This window comes from Gymnoscopelus microlampas (assembly GCF_963454915.1).
Source record: "Gymnoscopelus microlampas genome assembly, chromosome: 20".
In the NCBI taxonomy this organism is placed as follows: Eukaryota; Metazoa; Chordata; class Actinopteri; order Myctophiformes; family Myctophidae; genus Gymnoscopelus; species Gymnoscopelus microlampas.
Genome location: NC_139957.1, coordinates 32,630,384 through 32,646,586, shown reverse-complemented (window position 1 = coordinate 32,646,586; position 16,203 = coordinate 32,630,384). Strand labels below are relative to the sequence as shown.

General features: G+C 45.1%; 1 protein-coding gene across 1 annotated transcript; it reads left to right on the top strand.

Moving 5' to 3' along the window:
- The first annotated feature begins 494 nt into the window (after window positions 1-494).
- Window positions 495-16,062, top strand: tgfb3 (transforming growth factor, beta 3). The gene is made up of 7 exons (XM_084044490.1): window positions 495-1,287; window positions 8,308-8,471; window positions 10,207-10,336; window positions 10,638-10,745; window positions 11,715-11,871; window positions 13,296-13,449; window positions 14,706-16,062. The coding sequence occupies exons 1-7, from the start codon at window positions 942-944 to the stop codon at window positions 14,862-14,864; spliced, it is 1,218 nt and encodes a 405-aa protein (XP_083900616.1). The 5' UTR covers window positions 495-941; the 3' UTR covers window positions 14,865-16,062.
- Window positions 16,063-16,203: the final 141 nt, after the last annotated feature.

Below are 16,203 nucleotides of genomic sequence, written 5' to 3'. Positions count from 1 at the left end.
ATTTTCAGTACTTTTACTTCTACTCCACTACATCTCAGAGGCAAATATTGTACTTTTACTCCACTACAATTATTTGAAAACTTTAGTTACTAGTTACTTTGAAGATGTTGATTATTATTAAAATATATATACATTAACCACTTATATAGCCTACACAATATACATTTCAGCCATTTGAAAATAGCCAATCTTCATCTGCTATTTTCTTCTATAAACTTGTGAAATGGGACATTTTGCACAATGAGGCTACTTTCTACTTTAAGTACAGTTTGATACCAATACTTTTGTAGCCTACTTTAACTCAAAGTACATTTTGAATTCTGGACTTTTACTTGTAACAGAGTATTTCTACATTGTAGTATTGATACTTTTACTTAAGTAAAACATTTACTGAGTACTTTTTCCAACACTGTCCCTCCCTCTCTAAACGTCACGGCTACCTCCGGGTATAAAGTGTCCAGTGAGCGTGGAAAGTGCGTCTGTTGACTGTATGTGAGACTTGGCAGAGGGAGACAGGACGACACGCAGGGGACCACATAGGCTACACAAGTGGATAGAGAGCGCTATAATACGATGGAGAAACAGAATGGTGTAGAAATTGATATGCTGGTATAAACTAATGAAGAAAGAAGAGAGATGAACGTGTGTTAAACCAATGGAATGAAGAAGAACAGGCAAAGAAAAGAAAACACTGAAAGTTTTGATGAAGAGTTTGAGATTCTATTCCAGAAAGGTCATGGATTATTATAGCTGTGTGAATGCAAAAGCGCGTTTTGCCCACATGACATGACACAACATGGGATTCCTTGGAGAAAAGGACTCGGTGACGACTTGAATGGTATTATATAATAAAGGATTCTATACAAATCGGAATTAAGTTAAAAGAAAGAAAAAACTTTTGAAAACTTGACGAGCTTCAGTTGTGTGAGTAATAAATAAATATGAATTTGGGCAAAGCACTCCTGTTTTTACTGCTCTCAAACTGCGTGACCATGACTTTGTCGCTGTCGACGTGCACCACCGTGGACATCGACCACATCAAGAAGAAGCGAGTAGAGGCGATCCGAGGACAGATCCTCAGTAAGCTGCGGCTGACCAGTCCGCCTCAGACCATCGGTCCGAACCAAGTGCCGTTTCAGGTGCTGGCGCTTTACAACAGCACGAAGGACCTCATTGAGGAGCTGGGGAGAGACAAGCAGCAGAGTTGCGGACAGGATAACACGGAGACCGAGTATTATGCCAAAGAGATTTACAAGTTCAACATGATCAATGGACCCTCAATGGACAGTGAGTATAGTTTGTGGCTTTAAAAATATATATATTTTTGGGGCTTTTCTGCCTTTAATTATAGTGGAGATGGACAGGAAACAGGGAGAGAGAGAGAGATGGGGAGAGACATGCCGTAAAGATCGTCGGGAACGGGACTCGAACCCGCGATGCACTGTCAGGCGACATTAGAGCCTAGGAGCCCGGACCGCTAGGACAGCGGTCCGGGCTGTAATGTGTGGCTTTGATACGCGTCCACGTAGACCGACCATTGCCCAACACACATAAACACACACACGGGCTCGCAGTCGCACACAGTTTATTTCCAAAATCACAGTGTGTAAACGCGTGTCAAATAACCCTCAGCTTGTTTTTATGTACTTATGTTTTCCATAATCGTGTGTCAAGTTTCCTTAAGAAACGTTTATTTTCACAAACGCCCTAAAAAAAACTGTTTATATAGCATGCGATTATTTGCAACCACCGTGGAGAAATGTTAAATAAGACCTCCTCCAGTTGGCATGAGGTCCACTGAATAACAAAACACTCGCCCCAAAACACAGTCGCCCCGGGGCAAATCCGGCGACCTCGGAACGGTCGCCACCAGGTATTCCTAAACGTTACATAGTAAACTATGCCTTAACCTGACCTTATTATAAACGTATAATAACCTCAGTAAAACGGTGCCAAAACCTAACCTTAAAGTTATTCCTAAACTTAACCTCAGTAAAACTATGCCAAAACCTAAACGTACTCCTAAACTTAACCTTAGCAAAACTATGCCTAAACCCTAATCTTATTTCTAACCTTATCCTCAGTAAAACAAATACAAGAATACAAGAACCGCTGGGGGTGAAAAAAAATATGTGGGCGAGCGTGTTTTGGGGCGAGTCTTCCGGTTACCGGTCCACTATATCCGCGTGACAACGGAGCTGGCTGGCGCTGCCGTCTGAGCCCAATTCATACTTCGTTGCAGGACGGTCTGTGTTGCCGAAAAATACCCGAGCTACAAGCTCACAGGCTTGTAGGTCGGGTATTTTCGGTGCGCAGCACCGTCGTGCAACGGAGCATAACCATGGCTTTTACGCACGGACGGGCGCGCCTGCCTGCCTGTGCGCACTGCACTGCAGTGGCGGCGCGCAACGGAGGGCAAAGTAAACAATCTAATTGGAATGAGCACCATTCCTCATACATACCTCACACCACAGCCATGGGAAAGGCAGCAGCCTACCTACCACACGACAAGTCTGACACATTCCAAACGGGGGAAATTCTCAGGCAGTTAACTCGGGAGCATTTATTGCCAACTCCAATACCTCATTTCCAAATTTTATTTGGCCTTTAATTTCCCAATATATTTCAGCAAGCTTTACCGTTTCTCGTACTTATATTTCCATAGTCTTCGTTTCCAGTAGCTGCTGACTGTTTTGTGGATTACGGTCAAATTGCCCTCGCTCATTCATATTGGCATTTCCTGTATAAACTGTGCTCAATTGATTGTTCCAGTAATCACAATGGGGAGCTTATTGGATTGGGTTCTCTCGCCCCCACTGCAGTGATTCTCCAGAGAAAGGAAATTTTAAGTGGAGGGGGTTTGGACATGTGCCTCTTCTTCTTCTTCTTCTTTATAGTAAGGAGGCTGATCAGTGCACAACAGTACTGCTTTTAAATCAACAGGTGTTTATTCTGTGCCGTGATGCGGAGCCAGTCCAGCTTAATCCCCCCTGAATCAAATCCATTTCACAGCAGGTCCCGCAAAGTGCTTCTGACACTCACGGTATACAGCTCTACAACCGGGTTTATCCACTGGTCAGAGGTAGCCAGAGCTCCCAAAACAAACAGAGGTCTAAGGAGTGGGATAAGTAATGGCCACGTGCCCAGGACACATCACCCTGCTACACTGTCAAATCCTCAGTGTTCATTTAACTCCACAAATGGAACCAAATCTGTATCAGAAAGGGTCCACATTTGGTTCCATTCGTATACTCTTGGGGTTAATATGAACACTGACAATTTATTGTGTATGGTCTCAGACTGTAGGCCTCCATGGTGATAATATACTACATGAACTGGACTGGCTATTGGCACCGTTCATTGTCCTAAAACAACTTATCCAAGAAGGGTGTTACCCTCATTAACATGGGCTGCCAGCATGGATGAATAATCAGTTTTCTCTCCCTTTGACTTTCCATTATGTAATTTCATAGCAAGCAGAGCCCGTTTCAGAATCTAGGAGCAGAATGTCTGTCACCACAGTAATAACAGTGTGCATTCAGTCATATTTGATTATCTGATAATGGATTTTACATATAGGCTACATGTTTAGTTTTGTTTTGCGTGATACTGTAATAATTTCCATTTAGGGTTTCTGATTGCAATAAGCATAATCCAGGTAAAGAGCAATCTACAGTAGCTGTCTGATGCATTGTGAGGCCAAAAGGATATACCACCAATCCCACCGTCAGTATCACAGAAAAGTGAATACTGGTGAGGACTTCAGATGTAGAAGACATATTCATTCATCCACTCAGACAGCATCAAGTTACCTCTGGATGACCTTTGGCACAATACGGCTGCCCAGGCAATCCAGTCTATTGGCTGCAATATTTAGAAATTACGCATATTGTCACTCACAGAGAGAAGTTCACAGTCGCAGCCTAACATAAGGTAATCATTCACTGAGTGTTTGGAGGATGACCGGAGTTGAGGACAGCACTGTTCCTGATATATGGAATAGTAGAAAGGTGATGTCATCCCAGCAAACAGAGACAGAGTTCTTTGGCCTTATTCTGAAAGACAGCCTCTCTCTCACCCCCCCACCCCAAACCCCTCTCCATTTCCCCTCTTCTTCATCCTTGATCAAGTGGAAAAAAGCTGTCTGACTTCAGCAGAGAGAGAGAGGGAGAGAGGGCGCTCCATTGCATTATCTCACACACTCCAGCCTGATTTACTACACTTCGGCGACAAAGTGTCCTCGTGAAATGCCGCTTGATAAAAATGTATTTTCAAAAAAGTGTTTCTCTGTCCATGTGGTGCTTCTCTCCTCGGAAGAGCACCAGATATGAAGACCTGGTTCTCTCTGAACATTCCACGTTCAGTCTGTATACTATAAATATTTGAGGTGGAAACTTTGTTTTCAGTTATGGGCTGACACTAACCACTTAAGTCTTGAGGCCTATTTTGTACTTTATTGTGCAATGGTGTTGTGTGAAACTAACCGATCTACAATCTTGTAGTTCTGCGATTATAATGTTTTTGTGCCCATAATGCCATGCCCAAGGCTGAAAGTGGTTAAGTATTTGTCACACATCTTGTTTTTGAGTCCATTCGTGACTTGCATACAAATCACTAATTTGAGACACAAACCCAATTAGAAAATCGACCATTCATTTGTGAATGTGTTGAAATGGCAATTTTGGGCCTCACCGGGGCCATTTCTCACTGGTTAAAGAGGTCTAGACGCCTCAGCAGCTGGCGAGCACCTGCCTCCCCATGCATGCGTCCCAGTTCCTCTGTTTACCTCCACATAGCTTTGGAGAGACTGACATCACAGCAGCCCTCTGGCTGCCAGTGAGAGGAGGTGATTGCTGGGAGCTTCTGTGTGACGTCACCTCGTGAAGGAGAGGAGAGGGGTCATAGTAGTGGTGGGACTGGGGGGGCATCCCAGTCAGACACAGGAAGGAAGGCAAGGGTTAAGAGGGTACTGGGGTGGGGCGGGAGCTGTCGAGAGGACAAGTGTCTGGGCCAGACACTTTATGAGAAGCTGAGCTACTCAAAGTCTGTTCCTAGGCTATCCTGTGTGTACACTCTAAAGTCATGAGTGTTCATTTAAACACGTAAACCCTAGTGTCCAGCGCGTTGTGAGCTTGTAGATCAGCTATTTGTGGCGAAGAGAATTGGTGTTGAAAAATACCAGCGGACCTGGTATAGATGCCTGGGGGACCCCAGGCAACTAAGCATATAGGGTTTAAATGGTTAACTCAGATAGTGTACAGACGGAACCAAATGGACCCTTGGTTGCATTTGTACACTCTCAGAGTTACAGACCCTTAAGGGCTGTGTAGCTTTACCGTTAAATCCCCCGCTTACAGCCCATCTATGGAGCAATTAATTGAGTGATAATATGAAAATGAGATCAGCTGGGCATCATTTGGTGATCCAAGCTATGAAAAGTGGTTATAAATACACTGCTGGATAGGTGTTAATGGCAATAAACCTGCTATAAAACTTGGCTCTTTAATTGCAATGTGATCAAGTGAGAGTAATTTGTTGTTTGTAAATTAAGGTGTCTGTTGTTCTAGCAGTGCAGCTCTAAATCTTAAGTAATGTTTCCATAGTATTTATTATTTATACATCGTTACTTGTAAATTTGGTAATAAAAGTTGTCATGTATGGATAAAATACAAACAATCAGCTGAATATGAGCCATGGTTTTGAGAAGTCTGGCGCCCTGTGTGTATTGAGGACCAGTACGTTTTATAGTAAACAGCAGAAAACTAAGCAGATATGTATGTTTATGTTTCCCCAGGGAAACATAATTGATGTCAGCTCTGTGTACCGGTCAAGCTGATGTCATCATCTTGATGCTGGCGATAGGACCAAATCTGATAATGGCGGGGGTCGGCAAATTAGTCAATGTATTTTTCACTTTAATTACACAAGCAAACCCCACCACTGCACTGACATGGAACAAATTACCTTCAGACCCTTGGCAAAAATAAGGCGTAATGTGAAATCCACCTAAAAAACGTTGCAATGGGAAAAATGAGGTCACGCAAAAAGGAAACTAAAGACTTGATTAGAATTTCAAATCTTCCCCGAAGTGGGGCTTTCCACCTTGTATGAGAGAGGTAGAGGGGACAGAGAGAGAGAGAGAGAGAGAGAGAGATAAATAACTAGTAGCGTGTGTGTGTGTGTGTGTGTGTGTGTGTGTGTGTGTGTGTGTGTGTGTGTGTGTGTGTGTGTGTGTGTGTGCGATGTGCGATGTGTGTTGGGGTGGGTGAGGGTCTGAGGGAGGAGAATGCTACTGATTTTTCCTCCTTATAGATTGTATGGAAACACTGGACAGATATCTGGCCTGGGATGCACGCAGAAAAGGTCACCTATAAATAGGGAAACTTACGTAAAAAGGCCTTGTGGAAATATCAGATAATAGCTTGGAGGACACTGTGAAATAGAATTATGGGTCAAATAGAGTGCATATATTTAGAGATGTGCAAGTGCCTTCTGCATGACACAAACACCTCGTCATTTGAGTTTCCTTTGTCAATTTTTTTGAAAAAATGAATAAAGGAGGAAAAAAAAAACGCTCAATCATGCGAGTGTGTTAAAGGTGCAGCTCCGTTAACCACCAGCAAATCTAAGGGCCGGTAATAAAGCTTAAGCTTGGGGTAATAAATTAGCAATGGCTTGGCTGTAAATGACTGTTTCCACTTGGCTCATAAAAAGCTTGCTGTGTGCTTGTTTTGCTCAACGCTGCATGTGCTCGGCCTGTTAAAATAATAAACGATTCAATGGTATTAGAGGGATTTTCTTTTTTTTTAAAGAAGAGAGAGTGCGAAAAGAGAAGGAGTCGAGCGGGCGTCCAACAGGAAGCGTTTCAGAGGGAACCTACTGTATGGTGCAGCCATTACAGTAGGTTCGGCTGCTGACTGCACCATGCTACACTACCCCCCCCCCCCCCCCCCCCCCCCCCACACACACACACACACACACACACACACATGCATGCATGCATTCAGGCATGCGGAGCGCACAAGTACACACACACACTGACACACACAGTTTAGATGCATCATGCTGCTTGTCAGCCATGCACTTGGCAGATCAACTGTCACCAATGAGGCTCCTTCCCCTTAAAGGGATAGTTCACCCAAAAAATACTTATTTTCTATCAATTACACACCCCATGAAGCCTTGAATTCATGGAGATATTTTTGTTTTTGTCGAATTCCTAAGCCAATAATTTGCTGACCGGCGGAAAGATGCTAATGTCTCCGGTAGGAGACTCAAAGGTGACACTTTGAGTCTCCTACTGGAGCCGGTCATCAAATTATTGGCTTAGGAATGCGACAAAAACAAAAAAATCTCCATGGGGTGTGTAATCGATAGGAAAAGCCATTTTGGGGGTGAACTATCCCTTTAACACACTGGTTCTCAACGTCAGGTCCAGAAAGAACCACCAGGGGTCCGAATGGACCTTTACAGGTCTGTAAAATTGACACTGAGGATTTTACAGTGTAGATTGTGATCCCCAGAGATTAAAACATTTATCATCCCTGGCACAAAACATTTCAGATGTATGTATTTTCAAATCATTTTGGGGGTCCTTGGCATGAAAAAGTTTGAGAACTACTGATTTAGAAGGCATTCGTAGAATCGGCCTCAGGTCTTAATGGGTTAAAGAAAGGTTGAGAATCACTGCCTTAACATTATATCGGAGTTGGCCCAGGTATGGTTCTGTTCCGGCATGTGATAGCACATGTTCCTAGCCGAGCCGCCCGGTTCCAGGGAATGCTTGGCTTCCATCCTGGCCCCTCGGAGCACCTGTTGGGCTCCAGAGCCGGTGGGGAGGAGGAGAGCGCTGCCGTCTCCCTCCAGCCTGTTCCACCGCTGCCACATGGGACATTTGGTTTTCATTTCATGACTTCAACTTGTTGCTAACTCGGACTGCACAAAGCATGAGCAGATGGTTGCACGGCGGCGGGCTCTGCACTTCCTCTTCCCCGGGAATGGCCTAGAAACGGTTAAAACAACTTTGTTTTTCTGCGAAACATCTTAGTTTGTCGTGTCAAATCCTCAGCAATAAGTACAATAAGCACATCAATATTCAGAATGTAAACATGTCCACCCTTGATCATAGCTCAGGCCGGAAAATAGGCTTCGATAACGTGTACACAATGAGGTAACAAGAATAACAGCTTAGAGGGATCCGTTAAAAGAAACAAGGACTGCTCCAGTCGGAGCTCAGATCAAACAAGCAGCTATTATGGCCGTCATGATGTGAAGGAAAGTTTCTATTGTGTTCCATGTGTCCTGCAGATGACCTCTCCTACTGCCCGAAGGGCATCACCTCCAAGGTGTTCCGCTTCAACGTCTCCGCCATGGAGAAGAACTCCACCAACCTGTTCCGGGCTGAGTTCAGAGCCCTGCGGATCCCCAACTCCAGTGCCAAGAGGAACGAACAGAGGATTGAGCTCTACCAGGTGTGTGTACCGACCGACCGTTCATCTCCACTGGTAGCCACACATGTGGGTTGTGTGTGGGGGCGATGTGTAGCAACATAGCAATGTGCTCCAATTCTCCCATAAGTTCCAGTGCTGTGCGACTATGCAGGTCAACGAGAAGGATGAAAACATTTATATCAAGGCTCACAACTCCCTCTCTCCTCTTTTCAAGGGCTGATCATTATTCCATGTGCTTCCAGTCAAATGGATTCTACATTAGCACAAATTTAAGAGCTCGCTGCAGCCATCTCTGAGAAACTCTAGATTGCCATTCTGCGATTCCTTCTTTCTCAGCTGTCAGTCTCAAAGCAATTGTCCCCCCTTGTTATTTCAAGTAATGCGCTGCGCTTTCAACGGGGCATTTCTGCACCTGCATTTGTGTATTGACATGGCATGAGTGTGTGTGTGTGTGTGTGTGTGTGTGTGTGTGTGTGTGTGTGTGTGTGTGTGTGTGTGTGTGTGTGTGTGTGTGTGTGTGTGTGTGTGTGTGTGTGTGTGTGTGTGTGTGTGTGCGTGCGTGCGTGCGTGCGTGCGTGCGTGCGTGCGTGCGTGCGTGCGTGCGTGCGTGCGTGCGTGCGTGCGCATGCGTTGGATGTCTGCATGTAGGGTGGCAGGGATGGATTTTTTTGCTTGGTTTCCTCATTAATCTCCCGTGAGAGACTGGGAGCAATGATCAGGTTCCAACATTTCCTGCCAGGGAGACAAGTGTCTCCGGACTGCATACCGCCTCTGAGGCGGGCTCTGGCGAGGGCCGAGCGCAGACTGTCAGGCCCTCAGATTGTTTCCAGGGGCCCAGGAGGAGATAGAGGCAGGGTCAGCCATTGGGGGAGTAAACGGAGCCACTCGCCCCCACACTTTAGCCGGGAGCTGATTGGCAGGGCCTGGCGTTGGCAGCCCTCGGGCCCCCCTCCCGGTCCCACAGGAAGCCAGATTAGATGCTGACAATGTTCAGGAACCTGGTTATCCCAGCACTGCTGTGGGGCTGAGCGCTCAGCTCCCCATTCCACTCAACTCTCCCTAGAGATAAACCTCTTTGTTCAGAGAAACGCTAGGTGCTGCCGGGGGCAATGAGCCCTGAATCCCACCGCTGAAGCCCTGTCACTCCGCCGGCACTGACACTGTCGACTGCACACATTTGGTCTCGAACAACATAAACACCCATAATAGTGTTATGACACGAATGATGCTCGAAATCTAAAAATATAATGCAGCTGCTTTCTCAATACCCGTGATACTCTATCAACCTGAAAAGGTTTGGAGCCCCGTTGAAGTCAAAATTTGAAGTACCGATGGAAGGGACAGCCAGGTTCGCATTGGCAGAAGGGTAACATACAGGCATTAACTTGCAAAATGGGGATATCAACACAAGGAGTCACTTTTTCCATGAGGAGAAGACATTTGGCCCAGGGCATCCTGGAGAGTCTGGCTCAGACAGCGCTGGCTGGATTGCCGTCTGGTTGTGTGTGTGTGTGTGTGTGTGTGTGTGTGTGTGTGTGTGTGTGTGTGTGTGTGTGTGTGTGTGTGTGTGTGTGTGTGTGTGTGTGTGTGTGTGTGTGTGTGTGCGTGTGCGTGTGCGTGTGTGCGTGTGTGTGTGTGTGGGCGCATGCGCGTGTGTGCGCGTGCGTGCGTGTGTGCGTAATATGAGTGAGAAATGGAGAGAAAGCGAGAGAGAGACCATATGCAACAAGAGTCAGACTTTCACCTCTCCTTGCAGATACTCCAGAAGGATGACCACATAGCTAAACAGCGCTACATCGGGGGCAAAAACGTCCTGACCAAGGGAACGCATGAGTGGGTGTCCTTTGACGTGACTGAGACCGTCAGGGAGTGGCTTATGTACAGACGTGAGTGGGATGCATCAGACCTTCTTACACCTGATCTATACTTCGCACCGCACCGATAATAGCCGATCTACAAACTCACAACAAGTTGCAGCGCGACGTGTTGTGAGCCTGTAGATCTGTTATTATCGGTGCGAGACACGACGTGCAACCAAATATAAATCCGGCTTTACAGATCAATGACTGTGCTAATAGGCATCATTTGAAGTCCAACTAATAACAACATCAATACAAAAACAAAGCAAATAAATAAATAAAACATCTGTCTCCCTCCTCACGTCCCTGTGCCGTTGTTTCTCCCCAGAAACCAACCTCGGCTTGGAGATCAGCGTCCACTGTCCCTGTCACACCTTCAATCCCAACGGTGACATCATCGAGAGCGTCAACGAAGTGCTAGAGGTGAAGTTCAAAGGTGAGTTTGGCGCGAGACACACCGTGGCGATGCAGGAGGTGGAGTCTCGCATAACTAATGCGAAGGGATCCTCCAAGACGTTCCCACTTGTTGGCTTTCCGTAAACTCTCATGGCAGCCGCTCATCGCTGCCCTTATTAAGAGCTCGGACTAAGGGAAAAAGTTCTGTCTGAAGTGCTATCCAGTGAACACGCGCCCCAGGCGTTTGATACTCAGTCGAGGCCATTTTTAGGAAGATAATGGCTTCCATTTCTAAGAGCAAGCGAGAGAGACACAGACCATGGGAATACAATGGTCTGGTATGTCACTTAGCATATGGGCCCCCGGGTCCTTGGTCCTGGGAACGTTCCCCTGACTGGCTCGGCCGCAAGGAATGTGCTGCCACGGCGCGCAGACTTTTGGCCCTGAATTAAAGAGGGGCGTCCATATCCACCGGCGGCGTCTCTCTTGAGATCTCCGCTGCTTTAGCTATCAGGGGCAGATTGGATGAGCAGACACGAGCCCAGGGGGGAGGATGGAAGAAAGAGCAGAGTGAGGGAGCAGCCCTGACTGTCGGAGGTGATTGAAGCCCGGCCACTCACCACTGGAGATGATCTTTTTACTGCTGAAATTAAGATGTAATAATAACATCCCATCTTGACTGAATGAGGGTTCATTTTCAAGCTCATGCTTCCACCGTACAGTAGCTCTCACCCAACAAAAAGAAACATTAGCATGAAGCTGACTGTAGTCTTTGTATTTAAAGCTACAAAATGTACATTTTATGTCCATTGTTTCCCTCTCCTGATAGATAGTTAATTTCAATATGTCCAAACTACAGTAAAGATAGCGGTGCACCTACAGTACCACTGCAGATGTGTTAGTTATATTGTATTAACACACTCTACCATACAGATTGGTTAAGATAACGTTTTAGTCATTGAAATAAGGCCCAGAATAGATTGTAGCTTTAACCGACTTCTCTGTGCAGGTATGGAGGGGGACTACGAGGAACAAAATCGTATGAAGAAACAGAAGGAACAGCTGTACCCTCATCTCATCCTAATGATGATCCCCCCCCACCGGCTAGATGCCCAGTCCTCCTCACGCCGGCGCAAGCGGGCGCTTGACACCAATTACTGCTTCTCGTAAGAAACTATCTATGGCTGTGGAACATGTAATATGTTGTGTCGTTCATTGTCTACTCTAATTAAAAGGTCCTTACTAGGGCTGCACGATATATCGAAAATGTATCGTCATCTCAATATCGACATGCGCAATATACATATCGCAAATGACTGCTTGAACTGCCATAAATGGTGTAGTTACATGCCATGTATTCACATTCTGCATATCAACACATTTGGGCCAATCACTTACTTGGAGCCCTTGATTATTTAACCTGTTTTCAGGTTTTTATTCATTTTAACAATCCAGGTATAAAGTATGTTTTTGTTTTAAGTGGAGCATTGAGAAACTAAATGATATTGCCATTTTGGTGGTATAGTATATTTATTGTCAATAGCAGCTGTCAGCCAGGTGCAATGTTTTCAGTAAAACCATGTTGTTGGAATGAGAATATAATCATTTTCTTTCTTTTTCTTTTTGTCAGTGTGCGTAGGCTTTGTCTGGGTTCTATGCAGCAAGCCTAAGGCAGGAAGATATTGAAACTGTATATTTCAGTATTTGCTTTCTTATCGCGAGTCATATCACAATATTCAACAATGTTATCGCATTTTGCATGTTTTCCTAATATCGTGCAGTCCTAGTCCTTACAAGGCAGGATTCTCGTGTCCCTATTGGCGAAAATAGCCGTTGTACAAGCTCATAACGCGCCGTCGCTGTGAGCTTGTAGATCGGCTATAATGAAAGAGATTTGGTGTAGAGGGAAAAAGGAGTTGGCAACGGAAAGATCCATAGCCTAGGGGATCCTGGTCAATGAATGTTATAGAGTGTAAGTGGTTAATTGGCCCAACAATATATTTTTTCAAATTGTTGTTTGAATACATTCACACAGAGCGCAAATATCATGCAGTGTTGGCGATAAAGCATTTTTCCGAGCTTCCGCACCATGACACACGCACACATCAACCATTTTGAGTACAATACTCTATCAAGAATCTACTGAAGTGAAAGTAGAATTACTAATTTTAGAATGAACAGAAATAATCTACTTTTTTTGCCACAGTAGAGTACTACTTTACAGAGTGGTTATTTTCCCACACCTGGTAATGGCTGTACATGCAAAATACATGTATACAGGATAATCAAGCATGGCAGAGGCACAAGCAACATGATACAAGTTGAGATCTGTCCCAGTGCTGGGAGACGCTACCTCCTCTCTTACACGTTGTCTCCTCAGCTCTGGATTCTCTACGTCAGGCTGACAGGCAGCTCCAAGACACCTGGGCTGACTCCAAGAGGGAAAATAAGGGCACACCTAACAGTGGAATTTCTGAGCTTTTTCAGGCTTTGGCGTCAAAAGTGTATGGAGCAAAACGTACACAACTCTGTGAAAAGAACATTTCAAACTAAAAAAATGCCTCTTCTTTTCCCCTCTTCTTGTCTGCAGGAATTATGAGGAGAACTGCTGTGTACGGCCGCTATACATCGACTTCCGCCAGCACTTGGGCTGGAGGTGGATCCATGAGCCTAAAGGTTATTATGCCAACTTCTGCTCAGGTCCCTGTCCTTACCTACGAAGTGCAGACACCACCCACAGTTCGGTGAGAACAAACAGAATCAATCAAGTCATGAATTGATACACTCATATGGTGCTTTCTCTACGCATGGTACCTGCTCAACTCAACTCGCCTCTACTTACCGTTTTGGTTTGGCAAAAACTAGTACCTAATACGTGGTACTTGGCTTCTCTCACGGTTCCAAGTGGCTAATCCCTAAGTGAATCATTACTAGCATCATTGCGTCACGAGTCACGACAGATAAGTGGCACAAGAGTTGCAACCGATGCGTTGCCACTCTTTTGCACCTTATGTCTCACCTCATGTACATATCTGCTGCTTATTTATGTGTAGATATCTTCGATCTTTTTTTCTCCTTGCTCTCCGTCTGTGTTTCCTTTCTTTCCTGGAAAACAATGAAATGATGGAGCTTGCACAAAACATAATTTCACCCACTGATTTACACCTATAAACCAGTGATGTGACAATACAACTGATTCTGATTCAGACTCCCCTATATTGCATGCCACGGAAGCTCCCAAACGCTATTAACAAACTATTAAACTAGCCATTGTAAATGTAAAATGAATCAACATTGAGCAACTACATGGCTTACTTCTGACCTAAAATGTTGTCAGAAACTGTTTTGGTGTACTGCAGAGGTGAAATAGAGATTGTTTCCAGATAAGTCGCCATTGTTCTTTAGCACTCTCCTACACTGAGCTTTGGACGTCACTATTGGCGACCAGCTACTTTGAGGGGACACTGTCTGCAGTGTAAAACAAAGTACGTGGCACCAAACACGAGTAGAATCACGTCGAATCGAGCCGGTACCATGCAAGTGCAAACGCACCATATACTGTATATTGGTGCTGTTGGGCAGAAACCTTGTATTTCCATATTTAAATCTTGTATGTTGTTGTTGTTTTTTTTTGTAAATGGCCTACTATGTTGGACATGAGTGTCACACTAAAATAGCTGATCTACAAGCTCACTACACGCTGCATCGCAATGTAACGTGCCGCATCGCGATGTAAGCTTATAGATCAGCTATTTTCGAAACATTTTGAAAGTGAAAGTGACACTGTTTTTTATAAATATTGAACCAATGAAAGGTATTAAAAAGAGCTTGTGACTAAATAATAACCACATTGGATCCATTGGAACACAGGTTCTTTTTTTCCATTTCCTGAAAATTAACTGTTTTGGACATAGAGTACAAGGTTTCCCCCCCCGACAGTGATGATATGTAATCAAGCAGTCACTCCCTCACTGAACTCTTATTATTGGTTCCTCCGCAGCTGCTAAGCTTGTACAACACCTTGAACCCCGAGGCGTCCGCCTCACCCTGCTGCGTCCCCCAGGACCTGGAGCCCCTGACCATCCTCTACTATGTGGGCCGCACCCCCAAAGTGGAGCAGCTCTCCAACATGGTCGTCAAGTCCTGCAAGTGCAGCTAGAAAGGGCCCTCGGTGCCCGGCAGCGAGAGACCTGGGATCTCAAAGGGCCGCCCCCCAAGCACTACTCAGGTGGGGTGGGGGAGAGGTGGGGCGGTGTTCTGCCCCCCCACCCTCTCTACGAGTACCTCTGTCCACCTCCCCCCCCCCCCCCCCCCGCCCGCCCCCCCTGCCCTCCCTGCCTCAACCATGCACGTGCGCTCTCTCTCTCATGCACACATAACCCTGCAGACGGGAGGTGGCCTGCCACACTACTTGCATTCTGCGGGGTAGTGTGTGGACCCAGCGAACTCACCACTTTATTAACGACGCTCTCAAAAATCAGCAGAACTGTTCTTTTGGGGGTTTTTTTGACCGTCAACAGTGGCCTTTTCAAATAAGTGTTTTTTTGTTTTGTTTTGTTTTGTTGTCGTTCCCCAGTATTTCATCTTTTTGAAGTGCCTGTACGTTCGCCATATGACATGGGCATTCAAAGACAGTATTTTTGTTTTAGTTTTTTACGAACAAGAGGAACACAACATAAAGGTTCTTGCTATGACCACTGCATATTCCGAGGACATACAAATAATTTGCAGTCGAAATGGGGAAAGTGGCTGAAAAATGCAGACTGAACATACACTTCGTCGTACACCGGCGTCGCGTGCTGAAAATAGCTGAGTGAGCTTGTAGATAGGCTATTTTCAGCATGCGACACCGTCGTACAACGGCATATAAATGATGTGTGATTGTGAACATGTCCAAGGGGTTCAAGCTAAACAAACGCTGTTTGCTAAAAGCAAACATATCCCTTGACCAACAATGCATGGCTATAGGACGCACAGGACAAAATAGGATTGTCTACGCTGGAAACAAAGCGCTGTGCACTCCACAGCTCCCTACACTGTTAATCTAGGAAGAAAATGCTGTTGGATTAAAAAAAAAAACTATCTTAGGAAAACAAAAGAAAAAGAAAGAAAAAAAAAACACATGCTGGAAAACAACCTTTATTCAAAATAGTATTTTCATGGTTATGTTTACCTCTATAATGGAACAGGACGGTGTCTCCTGGGATGTGTTTTGTTTCTGAAACGAAGCCTTACTGTTGTACAAGACCATGTACATCACTAAGTGAACACTTCACTAGATCACAAACTGTAAATGTTTTTTCATTAATCTTGGAAACACTCTTTTTTTAATTAAAATAAGGACAGTCTTGGACCAAGTTGCTCCATTTTCATTATTGTTTTTTTTTCTCTATACACGGTACACAGTTCTACACGCCGCATTAATGCTCGGGATGTTGCACTCTGCTATGCATATTAAACTACTTTGTCAACACATTCTCACTCCCAAGACATATATG

What these genes read in the sequence shown, in the direction of transcription:
- tgfb3 (XM_084044490.1), top strand. Translation starts at nt 942, where the DNA reads ATGAATTTGGGCAAAGCACTCCTGTTTTTACTGCTCTCAAACTGCGTG. An exon ending in GCTAGAGGTGAAGTTCAAAG is followed by an intron (nt 10,746 to 11,714) that starts GTGAGTTTGGCG and finishes TTCTCTGTGCAG; the next exon opens with GTATGGAGGGGGACTACGAG. An exon ending in GACACCAATTACTGCTTCTC is followed by an intron (nt 11,872 to 13,295) that starts GTAAGAAACTAT and finishes TCTTGTCTGCAG; the next exon opens with GAATTATGAGGAGAACTGCT.